The sequence below is a fragment of the Prosopis cineraria genome, unplaced genomic scaffold, assembly GCF_029017545.1.
Source record: "Prosopis cineraria cultivar Desert tree isolate PC_DT_omini unplaced genomic scaffold, ASM2901754v1 PC2, whole genome shotgun sequence".
In the NCBI taxonomy this organism is placed as follows: Eukaryota; Viridiplantae; Streptophyta; class Magnoliopsida; order Fabales; family Fabaceae; genus Prosopis; species Prosopis cineraria.
In genome coordinates, this window is record NW_026555333.1 from 5,476,222 (window position 1) to 5,502,966 (window position 26,745).

The 26,745-nt window shown below is 34.0% G+C and overlaps 2 protein-coding genes and 1 long non-coding RNA gene across 3 annotated transcripts; 2 read left to right on the forward strand and 1 right to left on the reverse strand.

The window, feature by feature from the left end:
- Positions 1-397: 397 nt before the first annotated feature.
- On the forward strand, positions 398-4,297 carry LOC129303044 (receptor protein-tyrosine kinase CEPR1). The gene is made up of 2 exons (XM_054942042.1): positions 398-3,341; positions 3,658-4,297. Exons 1-2 carry the CDS (start codon positions 863-865, stop codon positions 4,041-4,043), a joined length of 2,865 nt encoding a protein of 954 aa, XP_054798017.1. The 5' UTR covers positions 398-862; the 3' UTR covers positions 4,044-4,297.
- Positions 4,298-16,733: 12,436 nt separating this feature from the next.
- LOC129298100 (uncharacterized) lies at positions 16,734-17,347 on the forward strand. The gene is made up of 2 exons (XR_008590303.1): positions 16,734-16,874; positions 17,004-17,347. It is a non-coding gene; the product is annotated as an uncharacterized LOC129298100 (long non-coding RNA).
- Positions 17,348-21,061: 3,714 nt separating this feature from the next.
- LOC129303224 (xylulose kinase 2-like) lies at positions 21,062-24,909 on the reverse strand. The gene is made up of 11 exons (XM_054942384.1): positions 24,678-24,909; positions 23,799-24,453; positions 23,578-23,666; positions 22,924-22,988; positions 22,766-22,821; positions 22,433-22,553; positions 22,262-22,336; positions 22,137-22,190; positions 21,945-22,039; positions 21,689-21,863; positions 21,062-21,501 (listed from the first exon to the last, which is right to left on the reverse strand). Exons 1-11 carry the CDS (start codon positions 24,734-24,736, stop codon positions 21,269-21,271), a joined length of 1,677 nt encoding a protein of 558 aa, XP_054798359.1. The 5' UTR covers positions 24,737-24,909; the 3' UTR covers positions 21,062-21,268.
- Positions 24,910-26,745: the final 1,836 nt, after the last annotated feature.

Genomic DNA, 26,745 nt, shown 5'->3' on the forward strand with positions numbered 1-26,745 from the left:
AACAGGCTATCTGTATAAATTTGCTCGGAGAAAAAGAAGGGAAAAAGGGTCACATACCCACAAGCACGTTAACAAAGAAAAATGGTCCCTCCTCCCTCCCTATATCCTAGATCAAAATAGGGAACAATATGGTCCCAGCCCCCTACGAAGAAAATTCTCTGAAACAGATTAAATTATTATTATGATGCTTCTTACCTTATATTGAACTGCAAAAAGACGGGATTTATATTTCTCAGTGTTTAAACTTTAAGGCTGCAGGCAAAAAGAAAGAGGAGGAGGGAAAGAGAGAGAGATTGATGAACTTGAATGTGTATACAATTAAGTAATAAACACCCTAATAAGAATACAAATGAACTTAGTTTGCTCCTACGCACAAGTGTATTTTCTTGTTTGTCTATAACCTAAAATAATAAAAGTCAGATATATCTTTCAGATTTTCCGTGGGAATCATAGAGAAAAAGATCGATCGCACCTGGAGGAAAATAAATATGATTTTCTCCCAAAAGAAAGAGTAATCACATCAAGAGGCCCTGGTCACTGAAACATGCGGTGATTAAGGTCAGATGTAGTTTATTCTACGTCCTGCGTTTGTGAGCGTAAAGTGCTTCTGTTGATGTTATTCTTCAAGTGAGCTAGTGGAGTATAACCGTAAAGCCTCTTTACCAAAGATATTCACCTCTCTCTTTCTCTCTTTCTGCAACAGCTAGAACCTGCTTTTTGATCATCAAGGCTTGTTAATGCACGCTGCCCCATTTCGATCCACTTAAAACATTCCGTCTTATATACATCTCTCACTCATCTCCTTCCTTGCAACATTCACCGTAACTCCCAGTGTACGGACCCATCTCTCTGTCCTCTCAAAATGGATCGCCAATCCATCTTCTTTCTTTTCGGACTCCTATTTTCCTTCTCTCTTGCATCACAAGCCATCAGTGACGGACAATTACAGTTTTTTTCTCTAATGAAGAACTCCCTCTCGGGGAAATACCCGCTAAATTGGGACGTCACAGGAGGAAAACCTGCCTGTAACTTCACTGGAGTAATCTGCAACAACCAAGGGGAAGTAACCAATCTTGACATCTCCGGTTGGTCACTTTCTGGAAATTTCCCTTCAGATATATGCTCCTATCTGCCAGAGTTGCGTTTTCTACGTCTCGGCCACAATCGTTTGAGAGGAAAATTCCTTGATAGCGTCATCAACTGTTCTCACTTAGAAGAGCTTAACATGAATCACGTGTACCATACAGGAACCCTTCCAGATTTCTCACCTATGAAATCTCTAAGGATCCTGGATTTGTCATACAACTCCTTCACAGGTCAGTTTCCCATGTCGGTATTTAATCTTACCAATCTTGAGGTGCTTAACTTCAATGAGAACCCCGGTTTCAACTTATGGGAGCTGCCAGAAGACATCTATAGGATGAGAAAACTCAAATCTATGATCTTGACGACATGCATGGTGCGTGGCGGAATCCCTGCATCCATAGGAAACGTTTTAACTCTGGTTGATCTTGAATTGAGTGGGAATTTCCTCACGGGTAAGATTCCTACAGAGCTTGGGATGCTGAAAAACTTGCAGCAACTTGAGCTTTACTATAACCAACTTATTGGCAATATACCAAAGGAGCTAGGAAATCTCACGGAGCTCAGAGACTTGGACATGTCAGTCAATAAGCTGTCGGGAAGTATTCCAGAATCTGTATGTCGTCTTCCCAAGCTTGAAGTCTTGCAGCTATACAACAATAGTCTCACAGGAGAAATCCCAGGTGTGATAGCAAACTCAAAAACCTTAAGAATATTATCTCTTTATGACAATTTTTTGACCGGAGAAGTCCCAAGAAATCTGGGTCAGTTTTCAGGAATGGTAGTTCTTGATTTATCCGAGAACAGACTGTCTGGTCCATTGCCAACAGAGGTTTGCAATGGAGGTAAACTGATGTACTTCCTTGTTCTGGATAATATGTTTTCTGGAGAGCTACCAGAGAGTTATGCAAAGTGCTGGACAATGTTGAGGTTTCGAGTCAGCAATAACCATTTGGTGGGCTCAATTCCCGAGGGACTCCTTGGTCTGCCGCACGTTTCCATAATTGATTTGAGTAACAATAATTTAAGTGGTCCAATTTCGGAGACTATTGGAAATCCTAGAAACTTGTCAGAACTATTCATACAGAAGAATAGGATCTCAGGCGTTATACCGCCTACCATCTCTCGAGCCACCAATCTTGTCAAGATTGATTTCAGTAACAACCTTTTGTCCGGTCCAATACCTTTCGAAATCGGTAATCTTAAAAAGCTTAATTTGCTGATGTTGCAAGGGAATAAGCTGAATTCCTCCATCCCCGGCTCACTGTCCTTATTAAAGTCCCTCAACGTTCTTGATCTCTCCAACAACCTTTTGACCGGTAGCATCCCTGAAAGTTTTTCTGATCTGCTACCGAACTCTATCAACTTTTCAAATAACTTGCTCTCTGGTCCAATTCCTCCATCGCTGATAAAAGGAGGTTTAGTCGAAAGCTTCTCAGGGAATCCTGGTCTGTGCGTTTCACCCGTCTATGCCAACTCATCGGATCAAAGTTTTCCCACATGCTCAAAGACTGGCAACAAGAAGAGGCTAAGCACTTTCTGGGTAGCAGGGACTTCAGTGGTTTTGATCATAACTGGAGCAGCCTTGTTTCTGAAAAGAAGGTGTAGCAAAGAGAGAGCTGCGGTGGAACATGACGAAACATGGCCATTCTTCTCTTGTGAAGTGAAGAACTTTCACAGAATTACAATTGACCAACGGGAGATCGTCGAGGCCATGGTCGAAAAGAATAGAGTGGGGCATGGAGGGTCTGGGATAGTGTACAAGATCGGGTTAAAAAGCGGTGAATTTGTTGCTGTGAAGCGGCTATGGAGTCGAAAGTTAAAGGATTCTGTTCCAGATCAGGATGGTTTAGCTTTAGACAAGACGTTGAAAACTGAGGTGGAGACCCTGGGAAATATAAGGCACAAGAACATAGTCAAGCTGTACTGCTACTTCTCGAGTTTGGATTGCAGCTTGTTAGTTTATGAGTACATGCCAAATGGTAATCTCTGGGATGCTCTGCACAAAGGTTCGGTCCATTTGGATTGGCCTACTCGCCATAAGATTGCCCTGGGGACAGCACAGGGTCTGGCATACCTCCACCATGATTTGCTCCCTCCTATAATTCATCGAGACGTCAAGTCAACTAACATCCTTCTCGACGTTGATTACCAACCCAAGGTTGCGGATTTCGGGATTGCCAAGGTATTGCAAGCAAGAGGAGGGAAGGACTCCACATCTACCGTTGTTGCGGGAACATATGGTTACTTGGCACCAGGTAATTGCCAGACCAAAATATGTTGTTATTTTTACATTAACGTTGCCTAAGTATACACTTCAATTATATTAATGTTAAATTTATTGGCTATCTTGAGTTAAAAAATCCTTTGTGAAGCTAAAAGAGCTAGTTTGGATAATACAGCTAAATTATGTCTAAATACCACATAAAAACTGAACCAGGAAATGTAAAATAGAAATTGGTTTCAATCTAGTAACATCGTGCTCCTCTAATGTATATCTTCTAGTTTTGTTAATTTAATTTTTTTTTTTCCGTGAGTAAGTAAATAATTCTACTTCTCTTGTGCCTGTAACAGAATATGCTTATTCTTCCAGAGCAACTACCAAGTGTGATGTCTATAGTTTTGGGGTCATTTTAATGGAACTGATAACTGGGAAGAAGCCTGTGGAGGCAGAATTTGGAGAGAACAGAAACATCGTATATTGGGTTTCAAATACGGTCGACAGCAAGGAAGGGGCTAGTGAGGTATTAGACAAGCGATTAGAAGGGTCTTACAAAGAGGAAATGATTCAGGTGCTCCGAATTGCCATCCGTTGCACCTACAAGGCTCAAGCTCGTCGACCGACCATGAAAGAGGTAGTTCAAGTGTTGATTAAGGCAGACCCGTCTAGCAAGTTGTCCAATAAGACCAAAGAAACATCAAATGCCACTTTGACAAAGAACTCATCATTTGAACTGTAGACAAGCGAGGAGCTTAAAGGGTAAAAGAGGGAACTACATTGCAACTAGATAAGCAGTCTCATAGTAATTGAGAGATGCATTAAATATCACGACTTATTTTCATCCTCCCAAGACTAGTAATTTGTAAATTCTATCTCTAGCTCTGACTCTTCTTTCTCTCTGCTTCCTTATCTCGTATACTATTTTGACCTTGTAAAAACTTAAATTTGATTATTATCAATGCTAGTGTAATACACAGTAGCCATATTCCATAAGCCCACTTGCTACCATTCACCAACTCTCTCTCCGAGGAATTCTGTTTTTTCTACTTTATTGTGGCTTTCTTTTCTTTCTTTTTCTTTTTCCCCCAATATATGATTGATAGAGCTCCAATAAACGGAGCATGTGTTGGTGAGGACCAAAAGGGTGCGACTTGCGATATGGAAGGAGCTCTTTCTATTTTTCTTTTATAAATTAACAAAATGGGTCCTAGATTCTAAATTCAATATTATGACTTTATTTGTATATGGAGGGGCCCTAATCAAAGCTATCCACTTGAGAAATATAAATGGGATGACTGATCGAGGAGCATCTTTCTCCATTTTGGTTAAGATAAGAGAAGAAAGTAATCGCATTTAAGCGATCCTTTTTCCTCTTCCTTTCTTATCTATGATTGTTTTGTCAGAATTGATGATTAGGGAGAGAGAAACCAATCATGCTTCACCGTAGATAGTGAGCCATGAGCCTCCACTTACAAGTTAAATGCATCTCTATATTATTGAAGGAATTTCAAGTAAAAGACTAGATTATTCCAATGTAAAGACAACAGCTTATAAAATAGTTCTCACTGCTAGAGTTTTGGGGGACTAGATAATTCTCAAACAGTAGAATATCAACCCGCAAGAAGTTCAAGTTTTCGATCACAAGGCAGAAGGACTTTGTCCAAATTATCACAAATATGCAAGATGTTTGTATCAATATAACTGAGTAATGCAACAGTACGCAGACCTGGAACAGGAATTAGTGGGTGATGAATCGCAGACAAAATGTCATGTGATGAAAATTATCACGGTTTAAAAGTAATTTAAAAAACACACACACACACACAGCACGAAAAGTAAAAACATGCTTAAAAGCTTTCCTACTAGTGTGCAAAAATGTATGCCCGGTCAAACGTGTGTGCCCAACTCCTATTTCCAATCGTGCATGCGTCGTCTGCTTTATCAGTGGCAGGTGGGGTCACCTTAGAATGAGATTCACAACATAACATTTCTTTTTGGCTTGGTGGAGAGGCCATTTAAAAATACAGAAATAAAGAAACGGTGAGAAGCTTCTACAGGAGAATGGTTCTCAAATAAAAAGGCAAAGGCAAATTGTACCAATGCATGCTTGGCCATCAGACAGGCATGTCCTCCGTAAGTACAAGAAGCAAGAGAGAACAGACACAAGGACACCAAGCAGATCTAATTATGCATACTCCGACAGCATCTGGGATAAAAACAGAGTCACAGTTACTTCTATTCTTTTCTCGTCTCATCGACACATGACCTACCGCTGAATCAAACGGAAGCTGCAAACCGGAAGTTCTTTATGTTTGTTTCATGTTTGAGCAAACTTGTTCGTACAGCAAGACATTGTTTAATCACAATTCAAAACGACTTCCAATAATCGCCCAATTCCTTGTTCATGCATCAAGGAATTGTTGAGTCTGGATTCAACTTCACTGCCAAAAATACGATCAATGAATCATAAATTAACAACTGTAGGCTATAAATTGAACTTACCAAATAACAAATGAAAATGATGCATTATGAAGACAATAATTGCCAATCCGACTAGTAACACGAGAGAATATTGTTGACGAGTTGTGGAAACGAGGAATTATCTGCTAATATGATGACTAGTGTGAACTGAGAGGACCCCACTCGAAATCCCAGTTGGCGATTTAATTTAGTTGGTAATAATTTCAACTTTCAAGTGACGATGGATAGTAAAGTTGACAATGTGGACATTATTGGAAACAACTTCGACTCTCCAGGCACTTGAAAATTGAATAAGAGATTATGTCATTTTGTTTCAGATGCCAGATAAGTGTGTTCTCGTAATAAAATATTAGTGGCGCATTCACGTCGAGAGAATTTAAAATTGGTCTAAATTTTTTCAGATATCTTTTCCCCCAAACACAACGCAAAGTGTCAGGTATGTGAGGTACACGGGAAAAAAAAAATTGAACAGATACTTAAACAGGGACTGCCCAGTGCTCTAGCTTTCCGTTAAACGCAGAACTTAGTCTCTATAACGTGGAAAATTCATACCTAAGGTGATGGTTGCAATTAATTTAGGTGAATTGAATCCAAACTTGCATCAATCACGACCGTTACTACCGAGGAGTTGAGGAACCTAGTGAACATGGATAGGAATCATGACGATGGGGAGGGAACTTCCAATTTCGAGGTGAAGGCGAAACCCGCATCTACTTGCCATTGTGCCTTGAGCGCGAATACAAAATGACGGTTTAGAGGGAACGCTGGCTGCGATCATATTTTTGGGCCTTGTCAAAAAACCCGAACCAGGCCCAAAAAAACCCGAACCTTGTGATCCATTTGAACCCGTTTGATTTTTTTCACTTTAAAAAATGTTTACAGTTAAAAAATTAAGAGCTGGACTTTTAAAATTCAAACTGCTTTCAGCTGGAGGCTTAATTTCTATACTATCTTTTGCTGAGATTTTTATATTCCTATTATTATATTGTTCTGTTAGTATTAGCCAACTATTGCATGTGTATGGTAGGAGTGTTTAATCTGAACCTGTCCCGATCATATCGAGACGAATCTTGTCCCGGCCCGAAAATAATCGGGACGGGACAGGAAAGGGGTTCGGAACGGGATGGGACATGGGATTACCATCGGGACGTCCTGTCCCGTCCCGAATATTATATATATTATTTTTTATTTTAAATATATTAATTATATTAATATAATTTATACTTATATTAATTATATCAATTCTAATTTTAATACTTACAATTCTTATTTAAAACTAAAGTGTTTTTATATTGATAATTTTAATGGCATGGAGTAAACATGACAATATCTTTTTTATAATATATTAATTATATTAATATAATTTATTCTTATATCTATCTATTTAATAACTTTTATTTATAATATATTTCTTGCTTATTTTTAGAAGAGTAATTAGCTTAGTACATCTTCACTAAAGTAGAAGAATAATTATTTGATGTTGTATTTGACTTGCTTGTTGTTGCTAATCTTATAACATAAAGATCACTTGTATTTTTTATTATAATATGTAGTGGTGATTAATATAATTCAATAATTGATTTTAAATTATTGTTATTTATGTACTTGTGTTATTTTGATTTTAAACTTAATAAATTATATAATTTAAAATTTTAATGAACATTATTATTCAGATCTTTTTCTGATATTATTTCATTTATCGGGACGACGGGACATCCCGATCTTGTCCCGATTCCATCCCGACTCTTAACAGGACGGGACGACTTTCGGGAGGGGACGGGACACGGGACCAAAATTTAGTCCCAATCTTTTTTCGGGACAGGACACGGGACGGGGGTGTCCTGGTTCCATCCCATCCCGTGAACACCCTTAGTGTATAGGAAGCCGCGTTCTGATTTTAATCCATTTAAATATATTAGGGGTGACACAGCTGGAGGTAATTAGGGAGGAAAAGTCAAAGCCCGAGCTAACTTACGCAGCAATACTAATTGTGTGCTTGATTTTCAGTTTATTAAAAATTTAATTGTTAAAAATTTATTTGACAAAAGTCTAATGAAAGTCCATTATTATAATAAAATTCTTGTTTGGATATAATTTTTTAAAAATTAATTTAATTAATTAAAATTTATTTGAATTAATGATAATTTGTGCTTTAAAATATACTTTTAAATATGCAATGGTCAAAAAGAATATTAATTTATGATAATTAATAATTTTTATTATGTAAATATAATATATTAAAAATGTTTGAAAAAAATGTAAGAATAAAAAATATAAAGTTTAATATTAGAATAAAATATGTAATAAGTAGTTCAGGATTCATTAAATATTTAATGGTTATTAACATTTCGATCTATAATATATAATATGATATCTAATAGAATCATGAAGCTTATTCATCTCTGTATCAGAAGTCACATTTGAGATTGCATTTGAAATTGATGATGAAAATGCATGCTCATTAATACCATCATGAGTGTTAATCATACTTGTATCCTCAAAATACTTAAAGTGGAAATTAATTACAAGTTTTCTTCTAATAAAATTATGTATGGCTATTGTTACACTAGCTATATGAACTTGCGTTACAAATAGATAGCTAGGCATGTATTGTGAGATTGCAAATCAATTTTTCCAAACCTCAAAAATCCTTTCACTTGTAGTCCTTGAACTTGAATGATAATAACTGAACACCTTATTATTGTTTGCAAATCTGAATGAACACCGAAAATTTAAGAGGCGATGTCTGTGAGATCTTTTAAGACCTAAATATCCATGTGACGTTAAATAGCCAACACTCACCAAATAATATTTACTTACCAATAAAAAATAAAAATTGTAGGAATTAATTAACTATTGAAACAAATTATTTTAAATTAGATAATTATGAAATATACCTTAGGGGTAATGTGACTGTCTTGTGAGTACGTGGTCAAATATACGAGCATCATGGGCAAGCCATTCCCATCCAGCCATAGTATAAGTGAAGCACGTATCTCAATTACATATGGCTATTATATTTTGTATTGAAATATCTTTCCTTCTAATATATTTTCCTTACTCTTTAACATTGACTATGCACGAGATATGTGTTCCTTCAATTATTCCTATGGCGTCTTTGAAGAATGGCCAATATCGCAAGCCACCTAAAATTTTTGAATGTAAATTTTGAAAAATGCAATTTTTTGGTTGCACATATTTCTTTGCTAGCTTCTTACAAGCATAAAATACATTTTTAAAAATGCCTATTAATAGTCTCTGTTAAATGTTGAAGCCATTCTTATGCCATCCTGTTCCCCACCCCATCTCTAACAATATATAGAAGCATACTAACTATTTTATGAATCCATGTTCTTTTGGTTGGACATAGACCATGTTGCATTAGTTTGTCACAAAGTTAAATAAAAACATCATTTTTCATGCGAAATATTTCATAATAATGTTAAGGATCCCCTTGCAAAATTTCTTGCACCTATGGATAACTTGATTGCAAGCTAATTCTACAAGGTTCCTTAAATAAATATGTTGTTGAGTAACTAGCTACTAGTGTAGTAACAGCCTTAGCCTCATTTTCTTGCTCATGTAAAAGTAATTGTAATAAATGAGACCATGTACTTTTATCCATAAAAACTACACAACATAATTTAACAACCATTATACCATTATTTGTAACTTAACATGAAAACACATAAAACAAGAGTTTAATAGCACAATTAGTCTAAAAATAAAGTTAACAATATAAACGACATTATAAAGTTCTAAAACATAGAGAAGGCGAGCAATAATTGATCTATGTTGTTTTCTTGGCCAACTACTTTAAATAGGCCCAATATAAATCCCCTTATGATTTTATCTAGCAATGCCATGACACATTGTTTAAGAAGTGCCCCATCATAAGCAATCTCCTCAATTTCATAAAGTTTCATTGCAACATCTAGAATAGTTTGATCAACTAGTTTTGTTCCACTCTCCATTGAATCTAACCATACCCTCTTGTCTATGAAATAACACGAACAAGTAACAAATCCAAGTGTTTTGACTTCTCTCAACTTCAAAATATCCTCCAAATCCAAAACGGTTCTCGATCCGTGACAGATTTAAGGTATCAAGCAATAATCAACTCCAATTGGTTTTTATAGAATGGTGGATGATGAAGCTTGAGAGGCTGACAAAACAAGAAGATGGATGCATGGGGAAGGAAGAAATGGAGGGAGTCAACTCTGATCTATGACCACATGACGAAGGAGAGACACTAATGCAAGGCGAAGAGGAGCAAAAATAGGAGTGAATACGTGAGGCTCGATTGTAGGAGAAGAATGGCAAAATAATGAAAGGTATCATGGTCAAATATAAAATCAAGCACCATTATTAATGATCCCATCCTCCACATTTATATTTCAAAAAGCATGAAAATGGAGCTTTCAAAATTTCACTTACGATTGAAAAGTACGTTTGTAAAGCACATTTGAGCTCTTTAAAGTACACCCAAACAACTTCTCACATCTCAAAAGTGGGAAGTCCTTTTGGGATGTGGAAAGCTACTTATCCAAATGGTGCCTAAGTTTTATTTTTTCAGTGTCTTATCTTGCAAAAAAAATTTTCAATAAATAATTGTAACTAAAAAAACAAAATAGTAAGTCAATTTATATATTAAATTCTCAAAAAGTGATATAGTTTCAACAAGCCAGACCTTGGCATTAGTGTAATCCACATAAAATTATAATGGAAATTTATGCATGAATCCTGAATAAGAAGCCTACTTATAAATGAGTTCCGCATATTTGTAAAAATATAATCAAGTTCATTTAGGCTTGTTTGTAATTTTCCATGAGTATAAAAGGTAATATTATCTCAACTCTAAACCTATTTAAATGTAAACGTCATAATTTATTAGGTAAGTGTATATTTTTATTCTTGAATTATAATATAAAAAACACCCAACACCCTAAACTATTGGTTGAAGCAATTTCACCCTTATTTTTGTCCTATAGTCAAGTCCCTAATGTTGTTATTAAAAATATTAATTGGGATTTTAATGTTAACTGTTAGGGAATTTTTAATGATCAACACTGAAAATTTGACAATAGGCAAAATTGTTTCGTTGTAATTACTCTAAGAGTAAAATTATTCTAATTAATAATTTGCGTTATTGGGCACTCCTCATAGAATACTTCAAAGATAAAAATACACTTCTATCATGATTAATTAATAAAATTTCTTGACTTACAAGAGAAATAAAATTAAAGTGAGGATAGTGTGATGATTTTTCACGCATGAAAAATTACATCAAGATTTTAAAGCACTGGTATTTTTGTAAAGGAATTGATTCGAGGTTCTCATGACCGAGATGAGGGTGCTTCCACTTCATACGTACAAGGCACACGCATGAAGCATCCAATAGATTAATCAGAAAAAAATAAAATAATATGAAATACTCCCTCATTCCAATTTATAAGATATTTTGAGGATAATTTAATATCTCAAAATATAAAATACTTTAAAAAGATTAAAATTTTATGAAATAAGCTTATTACAATGTTACCTTTTATCTCTCTCTATTCAATACTAATTAAGTGTAGATTTTAGGTTATTAAATGAAGAATATTTTTAGAAGTTTATATTTTCATTTTAAAAAATTACAGTTGTTAAGTGCATTTAATGAGATTTATTGATATGTGAGATTTTATTTAAAGTATCTTATAATTTAGGATCGAAAGAGTAATTATTTAGCTAGTTTCCCTCCACATAATTGATTACTTTCCCTTCATCTTCTCACTTCTTTTAACATTTCTTCTAACCTTAATTACAAAATAAACTTAACTTATTACACTGCCACAGATTAAACTTGTAAAAAAAAATGAGTGGCTTTTTTTTAAAATTTATCTTTCATTGAAATTAACAATCACGATAAAATACTGTTTAAAAATTAAAAACATGCTAATAACTTATGACAATTCAAGAGGAACATTGTCCAAAAAATTGAACTATCACATCTTTACATTATATTTAAAATCAAGTATAACTTCAAAAGTTTATCCTATTATCATGCAATAAATGTAAGGTGGATGAGAATGGCCATTAATTATCATGCGGCCTTCAATGCATTTAGGAGGCAGCAACAACTGTATACGCGGAATTTATGTCCGAGTGTTGGTTTCTCTTCTCTTTCTTTTTCAATTTTGTTAGACAAACTGCCTCGTACATGCTATCGTCAATGAATCCAGATTCAGTATTGCTGACTATGCCCATGACCGAAGAAAATCACCTCAACATGTTCGATTTGCAATACCCGAACTTAAAGCTTTCTAAAAAATGTTAAATTTATTATTGCTCGGCTAAATTATAATTAGTTTTGAAATTATGTTTCCTTCCATTCCAAACTCCGCTCTTTTTTATCCTTTCTGGTTCTGCTTCCTAATTCTCTCGCGCGCGCGCACTTAATTGGAAAAGGGTATAATTGAAGTTCGATGTGAAGGCGGCATAAATGAAGTCGAAGAGGCTGAGGGCGGCTATTCCATTTATTTAACCCTTCAACTAATTATCTCCATCTCTCTTTCTCCTAAACTATTTATATTAAGTATGTTTAATAGTAATATATTTTATCAAAATAAGTAACTTAAATTATTTAATTAAACATATCTTAAATTTTATATATTTTTATTTTATTTTTTATTTTCTAGATGTGAGATTTTGATTTCTTTATCTTCACTATTCTCTTTACTATTTTCTTTTTTCTTAATTTTTGTTTCATTTTCTTCTTCTTCTTATCTGAGCTTTTTTTTTTTAGTGTCATTAGGTCTATTGATTTTCTTTTTTTTCTCTCTTTCTTTCTTTTTTAATCTCCTTTTTTTCCTATCATTTTTTGCATTTTTTTTCCTTTATCTCATTTTTCTTGTTTTGATATCCAATTGAATGACTCGTGATTTTATGTTGAACCTTTTATATTAAGTATATTTGGAGGTAATATTCTTCATCAAAGCAATTTAAGCCAACGTCTTAAATTTTGTATATTCTTAATCTATTTTTTATCTTTTAAATGTGATACTTTGATTTATTTTTTTCTTTCATAATGGGAATTTTGATTTCTTTATCTCTATTACTTTTTACCTTTCCTTTTAATACCTCTATCTTTTTCTCTCTTTTTCTTGTTAAATCACATACCCAAATTTAAAATAAATTTAAAAATATTTTTTAAGATGGGGTGTTAAAAAATATAAAATATTTTAAATTTGTTAAAGTGAAATTATTGATTTTTTTCCTGGTCAAAAAGATTAGTAGTGTTTTTCTAATAATATCCTTAATCATGAGGTACAATTAATAAAAATTTTTATTGAGATATCTTATTAGATAGAAATAAATATGATAAAAATGTGTAATTAAAAGATAATTAATTAGTTTATTGAAAAGTATCAATTAAAAGTTTCTCCCAATAAACTTATCCTAACGTGCCGGTACTACACCTCCTTTTTTTCAGTCGTCGACAGTTTTTCCATTTGTTGATGAACGCGTCTCTGGTCCAGGAACACTTGTTTGTTGATCTGCTAATCAAGAGGTGTTTGACCAATTCAGTCCTGGGAAATTACACGCACACACGCACGATTTGATAATTAAAAAAAAAATTAAAATATCTTATAGTACTAGAGAGTATTTTATAGTACTACTCTCTCCATTTTCAGTTACAAGAGAAAAAAATCAATTCACATAGTTTAATAAAATTAGTTAAGTATAATAATTATATTTAAAATAAAAATTGAATAAAATTATTCTCATAGTTAATTAAATAAATTTGCCTAGTGAAAATAAGCATTGACTTTATGAGGAGCACTTTAAAAAAAATGATAAATAATTGTTAAAATTTATAATTTATCTTATAAATAAAACCAAAGAAATAGATGATAGTAGTTTATCTTCTATTTGAAATGGAGGGAGTAGTAGTAGGTAATCTCGCCGGTAGGTCTTCTAGAATTTGAAGATTTTTGAGATCAATTTTTTTTTTTTGGTAGAAGATTTTTGAGATCATTTATTTTTGTATATTACTCCGTCGTGTGGTTCTTAAAAAAAAAAGTTAAATGAAACTTTAATCTCTTAAATTTTTTATATCTCTTGAATTATACCTCCATTAAATATTTTATATATTTGTATTGGTGATAATAATTGAAATTTCAAAATATTTCTTTTAAAAAAATAATAACAAATGAAATAAAGGTATAGTTAAAAAAAATTACCCAGTGTTTTAAATTTTAAATCAAATGAAACTTTTAGAATATGTGTCCTATGTTATGGTTGGGTGGAAGTACCATTCAATTCATACATTGTATGTATAACATCAATAGAAAAAATAATTGTTAAACTTCAACTAAATAGTCAAGGTTATAATAAATTTAGAATGTAGGGTTAAAATACAAAATATTTTAAAACTTTTTTGTGAGGAACACCTGATACCTTACAATTTTATCTAGAGCATTATCGCTTCAAGAAAAAGAATACATTTTCATCCTATCATTAACATTGACCTAAATTTTATTGTAATACATGTCCTCTTCTCCCTCACTCTGCATCATTCTTCTTCCTCCTTCTCTCTCTACACTTTGAATTTCCCAACTCTCCCATCTCGCTCTCTCCCTCTTCTCCACCACCCACCGCCTCTCCTCCCCCTCACTTTTCTCCTCTGCCCTCATATAAATCAATGGTGGTATGTGCTTTGGAGGACATGGCAGTGATAGTAGGTTACAACTTAAGTAATGTCCCAATTCTACAGCTAGGCTTCTTCTTTGTCATCCCAAACAACCTAAAGGACAAACACCTATCGATCTGTGCTAGAACAAGAAAAGAAGATGACAAAGAAAAGAGCAGAGATGGAGGGTCTGTGCTCATCATTTCCTTCTAGGCCCTCATAAGCATTTCTCCTTTCGCTAAGCTAACCTAGGAGTTTGTTAAGTTAGTCTTACAATGTTAAGAGATTTATTATGTATATTTTCTATGTACAAATTTGTACCAATTATTGAAATAATGTCTAGTTGGTTGTGTTTATTTAATTGTTTTGGGATTTTTTTTCTTGCATGAACATGGCTTCTGGCTCCCTTATTCTTGGTAAATCCTTGTTGATCATCTGATTCGTTGGAGTTTATCTTTTTGTAAAGCATTATATAACGGTCTTCTCACTCGTTAAATCCTATACAATATAGATGTATGAGTTGGTGGCCAATGTAAATGACTTCTTTTTGCCCACATTTATCGAAGCTGAAAATTTTATTGGTTTTTTACTCTTGTATCTTTTCTAACTTTTCAGGCACACGAGTAAAATAACGACGAAATATGGAGGAGAAAGGAGAGGGGGTAGTTGGCAGAGAGGAGGGAGAAGAACAGTGCAAAGTGAGCGAGAAGAAGACACGTGTAAAACATGTGATATTTGATAGTTAAATGTTAGTTGATGTTATCGATAAGATAAAATTCTACTATTTTTAAAAGTTTTGGGTGACATTGCTCTAAACAAATATTTAGAATATCAGGCCCTCGTTACAAAAAATTTTTTAAAGTACTTTTACCTTTTATCCTTACAATTCAAATACTTTTTTTATGTGTACCCGGGGAAGAGACACAAATCAACTCATAAATTTTATAAAATAATAATATTATCATTACTTGAAGTCGATGGTGGGCTCGGTGTAGTTGGAGAAACATGGATCGTGGACTTCGCATGATATACACATCAGAATTTAATTTCCCGGAAGCCGGACCATGAGGGTAGGGTCTTCAGGGCCTTCCAGTGATTCGATACATTACATCCCCAATAAAAGCCACATTCATTGCAAGTCTTCTGGACGTTCCAATTACATACATGCACCTGCTAACAATATACCACACATGTGCTCTGGTAAATCTCACAGGTATAATAGTTAAACATCATTGAATAATGAACATAGCTTGTTTATTTGTTTTTATCCCGATTTTAATCTTTTCTATACTCTCTTTCCACGCATCTTCCACACTTCATCTCATCTTGTTCATTTAATTTTTCAATCAATTTAATGGACAAGTAATCTCTTTGATTCATATTATAGAGCATATTTATATTTTTTTTATTTTTAATATAAGGCATATAAAAGTTTATTTATTATTATTTTTTTAATTTTACCTTGATTAGAAATTTAATTTTATTGCTTATCATACTGTTCAGCTCTCCTTTCCCATTTTGAAAAGGAAAAAGTTGATTTTTTTTTATTTATTATAAGACATATCTAACAAAAGTTACTCCCTTAGCCCCTCTGTATAGGGCATTTTTTAGGAGTTAATTGATAAAGAGCATGGAGATGATCAAACTCATTTTATCCTTGCTAGCCAGACAAACACTAATAAATGATATCATGATTAATTTGTATCTTGAAAACCTATGAGTAAATCTCAACTATCAAAATCAATTCAACACAAAACATAATTACAATTCAAAACTAAAAGGGATTTGCGGACATCGGGGGTTAAGGGATTTTTTGTGCATCCTATATATACTGGAATCTAGCACACTTTAATCGGATGATTGATCAGAATCTGGATTAATATAATTAAATCGGACAGATCCTTTTAGACACCTAAATTCTCAAAACTTTGAACTTGAAACCACTCATTAATTAAATTGGTACAATTTGTTTACTAACCTGGCGTTTGCGGTGTCGAGAGAGCCTTTTCATTTTTAACGAGACATTGAAAGACGGAAGGAAACAAATGGGTAAAATCGAAAGAGGGAGGTCAGTGAGGGAAGTGACAAACCCCGGGAAGCATTAGCATCTGGAAGATACTGCAAAACACCCTTTAACCGGCCTCCCCTTATTTCTATAAACATTAAAACACAATTTTGAGTTTTTGACTCTCTCCTCCCACCAATCAAAACATAGCCATTCTGGACAGGCAAGCCCTCCCTCTCTCTCTCAAACCCTCCAATGAAGACAGACAAATCTCCCTCTCCCACGCTCATTGCGGCAGGGGCCTTCCTTCCCTGTCTTCTCTGCCTCCTCCTCTTGCAATGGCTCTCCTCCAGGACATGGTTCTCTCCTCCATTTCATGCATTGGCCTCTTTGCCCTTCTACCCCTTGAGGTATCTCCTGCTATTCCCTTTGTAAATCCATGCTCCTTTTTTGTCCATTCATAGATGAGAGCTCTATAATGTAGCTCTCTCTCTCCCCTCTCTCTCTCTCACCCTTCTCCTCTCATTGCGTGGAAAAAGGCAGACAGGATGGAGCCAGGCAAAGTCTCTCTATATATAGTTATATGTCAATATAGTTTCCCCCCCCTTCTATTCAGAAGCTGCAAAAACATTTTGCTTCTTTTCTCCTGGGTTTTTCTTTTTAGTTCAACTCTTTTAAAGGAAGACAAAGGAGCATACAACTCTTCATCGATAGTGGGTTCTCCGAATGCCGAGAAGCACGGAGGGATTTTGATGACTTATTGACTTCCCCCTGTATGTACCCTTTAATGATGTACCCATCCTATTAACTAATGATCATGATGATGTATGTTTTTCTTCATTTTTTAATCCACTCATTTCTTTCAAGTTTCCGATTTTCTGTTTCTGCCATCCCACATTTTTTCTTCATTGTTGCCTTCATCGTTAGAGTGTTTATTTATCTCAACCTGTTTTTTTTTTTCCCTTTTTTGGCGGTGTCCTAGAATGTGTGTTTTGTGGGGTTATTTGAAGCCAATAAGGGGTTAGGGACGGACGTCCTGAATATGAAACGGTTCCGTCAAGCTATTGGTAGTATTTGGACTTGGGAAAAGCTAGCTCCTTTTCGCTTGTCTTTCGAAATAGTGGCCAGAAAGAGGGGACAGCATGATCACTAGATTCAAATGTGGTCCAAAAATCTGACGGACCTATGAAATTGAAATTCTGATCATTCCACTTTTATGCATCAGTGGAGCAGTCTCAGTATGATTTGACGTTACCGGGACTTGCATGATCTTATTCTTTGCTTGTGAGTTGTGACTTGGATAGTTTGGTTATGTACCTTTTGTCATTTAATTTAATGACGCTCATAGGCTGCTGATTTTTACAAGTATTAGAATTAAGAGTTAGAATGCTGGGGTAAAACTCTGGATTCCACAACCCTTCAGACAAAAAATGAATAAACGAAGGCGTAGAAACATAGAATGGTATTTTAATTAAACCGAATTGAGCTAAATCATGTGTTAGAAAGAGCTTCATCCTATCAACTGAGCCAGTCCTCGTAGCTGATCCATCGTTCTTTTACCTCTATTGTGCTTAGTTCAAATGATAAATTTGTACTCCTTGCACTCTCTAATCTCTACAATAGCTGATTGACTCGTGACATATTGCATGATTTTACTGTTTCAGCAGAGCAACTTCCGTAGTTCGCTAGTTACAGGATTTGGAGTCTGCTTTCTTTGATACCTGAAGTTAATTTCGCAATGATCGCTGTCTTTTTACTGGAGTCACACGCACGCACGCACACACTGTCCAATGCTTTAATCATTCAAGGTTTCAAGTAATTGTCGGTGCATGTCAAACAATTAACGATCATGGATTACTGACTTAGTGAATTTCCCCGCAACAAATCATATCCATGTGTTTCAAACAAAATATATTGTCTTCTGTTTTGCTCTAATACTTATAAATATAAGCTAGAATGGGTCCATGCAAATCAAAGGCCTAAGATATATATATATATATATATTTACAGCTTGTGAATGGTGAAGCTTTCTACAGTTTATTGATACATTGCTGACGAGGCATTGTGTAATTATTTTACTGCATCATTGATATGATGATTTTCCTTGCTAATTCTTGTTTCACCTCATACCAGTCTTTCTGTAGATACAAGTTAGATGAGTTGTATTTTCCTTTGGCAAAAAGAAGAAGAAGAAGAAGAAGTTTGTTGAGTTTTAGGATTGTTATTTCACGGTGGAGCCAGGGTTTGCTTGGATAATTCTCCACTTTTTTAACGAAACCTTCGTAATGCATCCTGAATGCATTCATCAGCCCTTTTGAATTGGTTCACTGGTTAGTGTGCCAATTTGAATTGGGTCTGTGTGCATGTGCGCTGTAGTATTCTAAGTGTCAGTTTTAATCTTCAATTTGGGAGGAGGGGACATGAATTGACAGTGACCAAAACTGTGAAATCCATGCTCGTCGCCTGTCTTCTTGTTTTGTGCTGACATCTGTACCTCTTGGCTTGCTGTTGCATTCAGCAGTGTCATATTGGTCTGTGGCTTGAATTTTACAGAACATAGTGAAAAGAGAATCTGTCTGTTAAAAATTAATTAGTGAATATACTTTGCATGGAAATTGATCTGTTACATTTATGACGCTTGGGTGAATTATTTCCTTGTCTCTGTGGTGGCAATGTTGGTGATGATGGTAAAATTTACTGTCTTGCTACCTTGTTCTGCCATGTGCCTGGCTTGCAAGAGGAACTGTAATTCCTTTGGTATCTGGTTGCCAGAAAGATTACTCCTTCAATTATTTTATCTTAAACTCACCATGCGATGCCATGATGAATTTAGGATTTAAGTATTTTCCCTTTGTCCATTTTTTCGGTTTTAATATTAAGTAGTGCATGCATTGCATGGCGATTTAGGAGTAAATCACCTTGTTAATGAGTCATGAATAGTATAATTTATTAGAACTTTTGTAATATATATAGATTAGATGTAGATAGATTATCTGAGAGCGCGCGCGCGCACACATATATATTAGGTGTAGACAGATTATCTGAGAGCACTTCTTTTCCTTTGAAAATGTGCCTTGTGACGTTAACATCAATAAATGTTCTCAATCCTGTAGCAGCAAAAGAAGTAAAAGTTGTGGATTGTCAAGCACATGCTATTAAACAAATAGTTGATTGTTGATATTTTATAATTAAGTTTCATAGAAATCTTAAATCTTAATCGTTCTAATACCCAAGGGAAAAACTTAAAAAGGGAATGAAAGAAAGTAATTTTAATCGTTCCGTTGGGCGTTGGCTAGTAAATGTCAAAGCTAAATTATTCCGTTTTCTCATTCTTTCCCTAAAAGAAACTGTTCCATTAGTTGAATTGAACCTCAATTGCGTCACATCTAACTCCACGCAACTATTTTGAAAGGGAAATTGCTATAAAATTCGTTTTTGAGAAAGGAAATTGTTTTGACAGAGCACGATCAATTTAAGAATTAGATGTGTCTTAAATCTATGTCTTTGCATCCCAAACTTATGGCTTTACATATCAAATTTATCATCTTGCCTATGGCTTTACTCATTAAGCCTATCAAATTGCACACTCTAAAGCTCCAAATTTTATGAAAATATATTTATTATTCTGAAAGTGATGGTCTACAAGAAAATAATAACATGGATAATAGATTGTTTAAACCACAAGCATGTAAATTATATTATATTTTCAAAAGCTAACATAAAACTTTGTCATGTAATGTGATAGCCTGATAGGTTTAAGGTATAAAATGATATATTATTATTGTGCATTTGGTCCTTAAATTAGTCTTGATCCCTCTAAATGATTTCCCTCACAATGAGGGATTTTATGATAATTTTTCCATTTTGAAAATCAAGAAAAAATAATGGTAATTAGGGAAAATAAAGCAGATATGAGTCGAAGTAATCTGGATTGGGTCCCAATTATTGAAGTGCAAAACTATTCGGTGTTAGTGGCCCACAAACTTGACGGCCTGTTTGACCAGAAATGGCAGATGGATTCATCTTTGTTTCATTCCCCCCCCCCCCATGAAAAGTCTTCTTGTTTCGCATTGATCGAAGAGTCCAAGTACTGAATGTTAGACCAATCATTGAGTCAATTAAAATACTGATTTAAAAATTAATAATTAAACTTATTGTCCAATTGTGATCAGATTGATGATGAACAAAACATTTTATTAAATTTATCATGACTTTGACCCAATTTTCAATACTATATTAAAGAGCTGGGTTTTTTATTCTGAGATCAAAACAGAACCATGTGTGTGTCAAGTTTTCAAATATGAAACTAAACTTGGCCCTCAAAAGCAAACACATTTCTTTAATATATATATATATATATATATATAATGTTAACAAAGGAAAAAAAGAGTGAACTCAATCCTGAATTTTGGTTTTCTCGCACGAATATGAAAAATATTACCATTGTTCCAAAGGGTTGAAACTTAAAGCTTGCCTGTTATAAAGATTTTTACATTTACAAGTGCAAATTAAAAAACATGATTCTGGAAGTGATTTAGAAACACAATTTTGCATTAAGTGCCGCCAAAAACTTTGTGAAAAAAAAAAAGCAATAGAATTTAGTTCAATACAAAACCACCAAACCATAAACACCTCGTGTTTCTCAAATTCAAAGCCAACTGATTCCAGAAATTATGAACAAAAAGTGGGATGGAGATAAAGAAAGAACTCATTCAAGCAAATTATTGACATACAGCTTATTCTATTGACAGCCATTTGGATCATATCTTTGTCCTTCTCACAAAGAAAGATTGCAAATTTCAACTCAGACGCGTCCAAGCTTTTGCACCAGACGATTCTCTATCTCAATTCTCTTTTTCATGAACAAGGCATACTTAGAGACCAGCTTCTCATCTCCAGCCCTCACTGAAAGTTTGCAGCTCAGGGATGTTTGCTCCAATTTGTGCATGTACAAGTTAGAAATGGGAATGAAACTTCCCTTCTCGCTGCAAACAAAGCCATGGGCAGCTCTCAATGCAGCTCCAAGAGATGCAGAATCTGTTCATGTTAAAAATATCAATTAGTCCATTTTATCGCCTACACTAACAATAAAAAAAGAAAACACACTGGTGAATCAAAATCTCAGTGAAAAACTTCTCAAAAGAAAACCAATAGCTAATTTATATCACAGGATTGTAGTTTAAATTCAACATTAACAAGAACTAGATGATTTTTTATAGCTTACCAGGTCTTTCAACTGTATAAACATCACAGCCGAAGATTGATGCAATTGAGCTAAGGAGGGAATGATTTGCAGATGCTCCTCCTGTGGCTATTATTCGTTGAGGAGGGGAAGGCATGCCAAATCTTTCTGCATGAGCTCTCATTGAGAGAAATTGACCCTCAATTATAGCTCTTACCTGTAAGATAGAATGTTGCTCAATAGACAAGTTCAAATAGGGCTTCAATTATTAGATGGTTTGCTATGTATGTATTCTAACCTCAGAAGGAGCATCAAATTCCTGCACTTCACGTTCTGTGAGTCCATCCAGTGTATCACCCGTGAAATTTTCTATCACATAGTGGTGAAAACCAACTGGTAGCATTTAAAAAAAAAAAACTGTAAGTAACAAACTGATTAAAGTTTATTTATCATTGCCACACAAGTAACTTATTAAGAAATAAGAAGCCACCTGGGAGAGGAGGGAGGATTTCATTTTCCTTGTAGTAGAAACCTAACTTTCCACCTATCAACAAAGTGATGTGAGAACGGAAACCATTTAACAACAGCCACAAAATTGCAGAAAATGATACATACCATTCAGTGGTGGTGTTTGCCGCAGAAATTTATTAAAAGTATCCCAAGATTTCTCAGCAAAGTGGTTGCGTACATCTGATTATTGAGACAAGTCCATAAGTGAGAAATCACAATAACTGTATAGTGAATGGACTTTGCACCATTAAAATATATATCAGCTAACAACAATACCTTCTCTGGTAAGGGACCCATTTTGGTAAACTAACATTACCATGTAGCCTTCTGAATCAACTGGACTGGGGAAAACATGTCCTTCTAATCCTGGATTAGGATCTTTAGTTATCATAAACACCTGAGAGGTGAGTAAGAATAATTCAAAGTCAAGTTGAGAAAGAACTATATTAAAATTTGCCTCTATAGGGATAATGATATTAGATTTTCAGAGTAAAAAGCCTTGAAGGTAGCAAGTCTTAGATCTGGAAGTCTTGTTGCTGTAATCATTCACTAAATTTAAAGAGCAGGGCAGAAGTAAGATAAAAAAGATAACACAATCTCTTAACTTACTGTGTCACTAGTGCCAAGACTGATCCCCAGATCTCCTGGAACATTCAGGGTTAAACCTGCAGATTCAAAAAATTTTAAAATTTTGATAAATTGAGCAGGAAATAGAATAGTGTAAGGGCATTTAGCAGCAAATGTTAGAAATGAATAAATGGAGGCACCTGCAACACTGTTAGGATTGTCTCCCGACCAATTAATAACCAAGCAGTTCTTGTTGAAGCAGTACCTAATTGGAGATAAATAAATTTAAGGGTCAATCTTAGCATTCTTAACATAAGATGATTTAGAGCATTTCAGCTAGCAATTGGATGTATAGAGTTCCATTGAATACCGTCTATGTATTATGGCAGACAGCTACAAGAACATATAGCTATGCAAAACAAAACATAAAATATAGATCACATAGAACTATACTTGAAATAAAGCTCAGTCACTCATTCTACAGGACAACTAGCTTAATATAGTTGTATACTAATTTGGTCGTCAAATTTATGCTTCACAAACATTCAGGAGAAAATAACATTAGCAGGTGAAAACTAATACTCTAGTTTCTATCAAACTAAAGTTTTGATTCGTTGTGATTCCTTCGTCAATTAGCGATTAAGTTACAAGAAATTGGAAACATGCAATTGGAATTAATCAACTTTTAGCCATACGCAATTATTCCCAGAGTACGCAACAGGAGATAAATTTTGTCTGCATTTTCATTAATTTAGAGTATGTAGTTACAGTTCACAGGTCATTCTGACTGGAAGAAAAAACTCAGCTTTGCCATTAAAGTTCCCCTTCAAGATTCAGAACTTTACTCAACATACCTCTCTACAAAATATGGAGCAATATTTCCAGCAACAGCAAATGCAGGGGCTAATTCTCCAAGTTTTGACTCCAAATTAGGGGCAGTTGCCTGCAACAACCATGAGAGTTAAATCGTGTTTGTTTAATTGAAATTCTTAGTTTAGTATAACTATAATGTCCATGAATAGTGGAGACAAGTTCAACATGAATTAATTATATGAAAGATCCAAGCATTACTAACCTCAAGTGCTAATTTAGACCAGTCTTTTTTCCTTATGTCCATCAAATTCATGCCCGCACCATCAGAGTGATCAATAGCAGCATAAGCGCCAATAAAAAGAGACGCCATAAAAGAGCTAACAAGGGATATTTTCTCAGTGTTATTATAAACTTCTGGATGCGTATTGAATATTTTCTTGATTTGGGGACCAGTGAATCTTTCATATGCTCGTGATCCCGTCACTTGAGCCAACTCCATTGCTCCCCCACAAGCTTCCTCAATCTTCCTACACTCAGCAGTGGTGCTACTGTCCATCCATATTGGGGATTCCTTGATGGTAAAAGCATTTTCGAGCTGATCAAACAGTGACTTCTTAGGATCCAATGATGATAATACCTGAAAACTACCAGTTTTCCAATAGACACTGCCATGTTGTTGTCCACTACCAGAAACAGCACCAATTTTCCCCAACTCTATTTCTGATTTTGCGAGCTTCTGAAGCATAAGATCCAGAGCTTCAACCCACATTAAAGTGGGTGAAACGATTCTTCCATTCACAGAGGGGTCTCGGTATACTCCATCTTTTGTTTTGTAATGGGGCAGATCAGAATCGAAACGAACCAGCTCTGACAGAACAATTTTCAAGTTTGAGTCCAATATGGTCGCCTTCAATGACCTTCAAACGCCAAAAAAGTGAATATTTATTCAATTCAAATTACAAAGCAGAATTTAAGGTTGACAATTGTAGCCGTAAAACAACAATGCAGGGGAAACAAAATAGATGAACGATCATGGTTTCTGAATATAATAAAACTACTCGAACTCAATCGATATCATGAAAAATGAAAGGAAAAACCCAATTCCGAGAATTGACGCAGTTCGGTGAAATCACAGACTTACTGGGTAGAGCTATCAAATCCAAGATAATAAGAGTCATGGGGAAGAGAAAATTCTGCCATTAGAGCGAAACACACCACAGCGACGTATGTTACTACTAAAATTAGAATTAAAAATGTTAATCGATCACACGGTATTATTATCTCCTTGGCTTTTATAGGAAGGAGGTTTCGCTCAGCCAACTCATCTGACGGGGCTTTCGGATGAACAGAAAAGATTTGGATAAGATAACATTAAATTAGTCAAAATTAAGATTGTTTCCCTTTCTGATACTTTGTTTTCCAAGTAGTCCGGGATTCAAAGCATCGTAATTCGTAATGGTAGTCTAGAGGTAATGATTCGGGCCCAACAACAAAAAATAAAAAAGAAAAAGAAATTATCTGGTGGTACTGATGACGATCAGCGATGAAGAAACCCAATAAATTTACACCTTTTTTTTTTTTTAATTTAAACTTATGCTTCCCCAGTAGTCTAGTTGTATTCTCTTTGAGAAATTTTTATAAATAGATGCAACCTCAATTAAAATTTATTTCTTTTGAAAAATTATCTTGTCACGTTAATTTAACTATATCACGTATTATCTAAATTTAATTTTTTATTAATACTTTAGATTTTATACACAATACTATATCATAGTATTTTTATAGTATATAAAGTATTTTTAATCGAATCTCACTTTTTAATAAAGTAGTCACTTATCTTTAAATTAACATTATCCTTTCATATTTATCCTTATTTAATAAGGTGCTACACTCTAAAAAAAAAGTGATTTATTCAATAGAAATATTTTTTTAAAAAAATAATAATTACACCTTAAAAAATTAAAAATATCTTTCATTTTTAAATATTCAATCCCTCGACAAATGTAATACATTATATATACTTGATATGTTTTTTTAATTAAATTAGAATGCATTTTTTTTTATAAATAAGAAGCATACGTCGTCAATCATAAATATTAATCCTTTTCTCTTGTTTAAAGATTATTCTGTTCGAAATACCGAAGGTCAAAAGGAACAAGCAAATTTTAGTTGCAAAACAAGTGAAATTCAAAATAAAAAGAGAGTCAAAAATAAATATTAGCAACAATTGTTTCCTACAAGGTAAGTCAACGATAAAATAAAAAAAAACATGTTCTGATTTATTTAAAAAAACCCTTAATTATACAAGTTTCTCGCTGCATTTTTAAAATATGATAATACATTTTTATCATAATTCTAGCATTTTTGTATAACTAATATATAGTGGCAGAAGAATTCATGAAAATAGAATTCTTTAAATCATAAAATATAATATATTCACAAATATTAATATTTGCTCAAAGTTATCTTGTGAATGGAAGTAATTCTAGTTGAGATACTGTCAAATATTAAATATGAAAATTCAAACTTTAATTTATTATGTTATGAACAAGTAACTCTTTTATTAAATTCACCCCGTAAATTTTATTTTCTATTTTATATGTACCAAACATGAGAGCATGATGTATAGTCTTTTTTATTTTTATATATTTTTTAATCTATGAAAACTTCTTGGGAGTAATTTCAGTAAAATTCAAAAGCCATCAAATAAGAGAGCTGAAAACCTAACACGACCGAAATGCTCATGTACATCCAAAGCTAACTGATTTTATTTTAGCAACAATTATTACCATGTTCTCAACAATCTTGATCATGTTTTAGTTATTCTCAACAAGAAACAAAGAGAAAAATAGCAAATTTCAACTTAGACGCTGTTGCGTTTGGCACCGAATTTTTTTTTAAAATTTTTTTGATAAAAAGATCAATTATATTTACAACAGAAAAAAGAAAAAAAGAAAGTCATAGAGTTAAAAGTTATACAAGAAAAATTAAAAGAAAATAAATAGTGGCTTAATTAAACAGGACCCCACTTCAAAAACTAAAAAACATATTTAAAATATACTTAATATCTTGGACTATAGGACATTGACATTGGGAGAGAAGAGATGACCAGCTTTCCCAAGTGCATAGCAGAATTATACTAATTCGTCTATAACTTGCACATCCACAAGAGCAATCTTTGAATGCAAGCCACTGTAAAGAGATCTGGT